The sequence below is a fragment of the Quercus suber genome, unplaced genomic scaffold, assembly GCF_002906115.3.
Source record: "Quercus suber isolate HL8 unplaced genomic scaffold, Cork oak 2.0 scaffold_1223, whole genome shotgun sequence".
Lineage (NCBI taxonomy): Eukaryota > Viridiplantae > Streptophyta > Magnoliopsida > Fagales > Fagaceae > Quercus > Quercus suber.
This window is the reverse complement of record NW_027070618.1, coordinates 9,993-14,126: the sequence shown is the minus strand read 5'-3', so window position 1 is coordinate 14,126 and position 4,134 is coordinate 9,993. Positions and strand designations below refer to the sequence as shown.

The 4,134-nt window shown below is 30.4% G+C and overlaps 1 protein-coding gene across 1 annotated transcript; it reads left to right on the top strand.

Moving 5' to 3' along the window:
- The first annotated feature begins 1,658 nt into the window (after nucleotides 1-1,658).
- On the top strand, nucleotides 1,659-2,451 carry LOC112010479 (pectinesterase inhibitor 12). Its single transcript, XM_024042823.2, has one exon. It carries the CDS (start codon nucleotides 1,808-1,810, stop codon nucleotides 2,306-2,308), a length of 501 nt encoding a protein of 166 aa, XP_023898591.2. The 5' UTR covers nucleotides 1,659-1,807; the 3' UTR covers nucleotides 2,309-2,451.
- The last annotated feature ends 1,683 nt before the right edge of the window (nucleotides 2,452-4,134 follow it).

The window sequence follows — 4,134 nt, the reverse complement described above, 5'->3', positions numbered from 1 at the left end:
ACTTGTGAGTCCCGTGAGACGCAAACACGCTGAATTTTCATTTCAGCGCAAACCAAACGGTCACTAAAAAAACAAAAAAAGCCTTCAGTTTGTGTAGGATAAAGAATCACTTTCAAGCAAAGTGACTTAAACTTTGAAGTGCACGCATTCCTGACTTAAACTTTGAGAAATGGAATTTGAAAAATGAAGCAGTCAAATTCCAAAATTTTACCAAAACTAATTTCTCAGAAAAGGACCGAGAGGTATTCCCATGCCTGATTATCTCTAACTGTCAAAGCCAACGTCTTGTTAATATAACATAAAAAAAAAAAACCTTCCAAAACAGCACTGAAAGAATAAAAGAAAGACAAAATAAAAATAAAAATGGAATACAAAAATCAGAAATAATTGTTTTGGTTGAATGTTTTTAATTTTTACAAAACCTAACTTTTATATTTTCTTTTCTTTTCTTTTGATTTTTTAGTTTTTATGTTTTGAGAGGAGAGAGACATAAAAGGATAGCAAAAATACAAAATTTTCACTGTTTTTAACAGAGATGGATAACTAGAAACAAACAGAGCATACCTCAGGTAGATAAAATGTAAATTTTTAAACCACAAATAGGCAAAGTATTTTTCAGGCAAACCACAGGTGGGCAAAGTGTAATTTCTCCAAACTTTTATCATAGCTATAAAAAAAGTGCATTATATTAGGAGTTTTTTTTTTTTTTTGGATCAGTTTATCACTTAAACAAATTAAAATTTTTGTCACATAACATTATTAGTTTGTATCACCTTAAAATTTATTGAGAATTTTGTTACATGTTAATGTTTTGTCCTTGAGTAAAGGTACACGTGTCAATGTAGTATGTTCTACTAGTTTCAAAAGAATAATGCTAGAGATACAAATTATTGTACAAAAAAATTTACAAATTGCTAATGTGATGAGTGGTTATTGGTAAATAAAAAAGTGATGTTATTGGTATGCCTAGATAAACCAGTAAGAAGTTGACTACATCAACAATTTGTAAAAAGAGAAATGATATGTCCATAATATTTTTACAACAAATGCTATGTGACAAGTTGTTACAGGTTGTTATTGGCGTAATAGAAAATTAATTTCAGTGGTAGGTTCAAATTAGAACTAATAACAACTAATCACTTATGATTTATTGTGAAAATATTATGGACAGAATCTATAGCATTACTCATTTTGAAATCCAACTCTTATAAGATATTATAGATAAATAGATTATATATATTTGATCTTTGATGGAAAAATCTTTAAAAAGCTCCTCAAAATCCTTATCCCCTCTATCTCAAAACCCACTATAGATAGCTTTTTTTTCTTCTTTGGTTGAGAAAAACTGTAAATAGCTAACTTGTGTTGATAACCACCTTGTTGTAAAGTAAATATTTGGCCTAAAGATTGTCGAGCTTGTCACTTCAATTTTTTTCCCTTAAAAAAGTTAAAAACACACACGAAAGTGTTGCTATAAATAAGGTAAACCTCACAAACAAGGCCCCCTCTTGTCCTCTCAATCTTTATAAGAAATAAAAAAAATTAAGGTGGTTTTTAGCTAAACACTTCGCTGTTAAAAAAAATAATAGTAATAGTAATTTCTCACAACAAAAAAAAAAAAAAAAAAAAAAAATTAAAGAAGTTAACCAAAAAAAAGAAACTTCTCCAACGGCCTTCTGAAATTTGTATAAATCACTTGTCCACCCCTATCAAAAAGCCCTATTTCTTAGAACTTCGGTATCACAGAGAGAGAGAGAGAGAGAGAGAGGAAGTTGTAGACTTGCAGTTATTAAAGCCAACAAAAACCATGGCTTTCAAGCACTACAACTTTTTCTCACTGGTCTTTTTAGCAATAACCACCATCCTCCTTGCTGGCCAATCTCATGGCTATGCCGTCGCCATGGACCCAAATGACCTATGCAAAAATGCTGATAACAAGCTATTCTGCCAAGCTATTGTGAATAACCTGACTGACCCTCTTGATGCCACCGTTTCAGCCATTCACAAATTGGTATACGCTAGCAAAAATGCCAAGAAGTTGGCTCTTAAGCAAGGAAATTCAGAGGAAATTGATGTCTGCGTAGAGAACTTTGAGGAATCCATTGACAACCTCAAATCAGGCTTGGAAGGCCTCGAGAAACATGACCTGCCTACCCTGAATATCAACCTCTCGGCCGCCTTGACCAACTACGTGACATGCGACGACGCGTTCTCGGAATCTGGCAAGACCAATCCCTTGGCCGAAACTGATGCGTTCTTGGAGGAAATGGCTAGCAATTGTTTGTATCTATCAACTTTACTTCACTGAAGAAGAGTTTGTAGAACTTTAATTCATATTTTTTTATGGGAGGCCATGCTAATTTCTAGTGTTTGTGTCTGGTATAGCTCTTTGTTGTGCCATTGTAATACATGATAAAATCTTTTATTCTTAAACCTATTTAAAAGAAAAAAAAAAAAATTGACTTGACATTTATCCCTATAGAATAATATAGTATTAGTTTAGAATCTTTAGATTAGCTTTTCAAAAGAGTTCTTGCTACTGTTTTCTTCATTATTCCTTTTCATTATTAATAAAAATAGAACTTGAATATATCAACATAAAAAAAATGCAAATACCTAAATACGTGAATTTTACAATTTATTTCTACTAACAAAATAAAAAATTAATACTTGAGTGATAAGAGATAAAATGAGAATTAAAAATCTTGAGATAATATTAAAAAGTGGGAGAATATTTGAAATCATGATAGAGTAGAAGAGAAAAATGGAGAGATAGTATCTCTCTTAGTACATTTTTTAGGAAAATGAAATTAGGGATTATTTTTAAGAAATGAGTAATGATTGAGAGTTTTTATTTTTTGTTTTGAATGGATCTTTTTTTAAATATTTTGTTTATTTGATGTTGTTTCTGCTATTCTTGTTATTATTTGAGTTGTTTTTGCCATTATTTGGACAAATTTTGGTTGTTATTGTTCAAAAATAGTTAATGCTTAGTTTAAAAACTGCAGTAAATAGTTAACTCATGTTAATAACCACATTGATGTTGAGGGAGTGAGATCAGGTGAAATTGCACCATGCAATTAACCCCATTCTTTCACAAAATATTTAACATTTTTAACTTTTTAACTTTAACTTTTTACTTCATTTTAATATTTTTTTATTTAATAGTTGATATTGAAAGTTGATTTAATTTTCCAACTCTAGTCTCAACTATTCATTGTAATTGCATCAGATACAATACCCTAAATATTACACTTGATCCCAATCTGATTATGAGTAACTATTTGTCGATATATGTAGAGCTTGTCACTTCAAATTGTACCTTAAAAAAGATTTCAAAAAAATGCACACACAAGTTTTGCTATATGGATAATGATTAGTGCACAGGCATTGTGTAACAAACATTGCCTTGCTATAATTAAGGTAAACCTCACAAACCAATCCATCCTATCCTCTCAATTGATAAAACATAAAAAAGTTAAGGTGGTATCTAGTCAAACACTTTTAAGTTGCAGGAACCATAACAAAATTGTACCAAAAAAAACCCTTCTGTAACGGCCTAATCCGAAAATTATATAAATCATATCTCAATTCTCAACTATATCAAAATCGCTCTTTCTATGAACCCCGGTTGAAAAAAGATAGCCTTGTAGTTATTAGAACAAACAAAGACCATGGCTTTCGAGCACTACACCTCTTTTTTCACTGATCTTTCTGCTGGTCACAATATTCATGGCCATGGCCTCACAACTGGCCGAGCCAAGAAATTTTTTTAGGGGGTCAAGGTATACACAATAAAGTTCTTATGTATAAAAAAAAATGACTAAAAAAATCCTAATTTCACAAATTAATTGTAACTTTAAAAAGTTGTGCCCTACACTCTTTCATGGAACTAAAAATCACTTGTAATTGATTTTGAACTAAATTGCTGCAAACAACATGAGAGGTCATTTTTGAATCAATTGTAGATCTTCCCCATAAATTATTGCAGAATATGAAAATCTGAATATTAAATTTTATAATCTCAATACCTCAAATTGATAGAATAAACAAGTTTATAATGATAATTTAATTTAATTATCCAAGCCACTAATATCAATTAACAAATTAATATTATCAAATTATAATAGATTC

Bases quoted from the DNA above. Each gene is read 5' to 3' on its own strand.
- LOC112010479 (XM_024042823.2), top strand. From the start codon at position 1,808: ATGGCTTTCAAGCACTACAACTTTTTCTCACTGGTCTTTTTAGCAATA.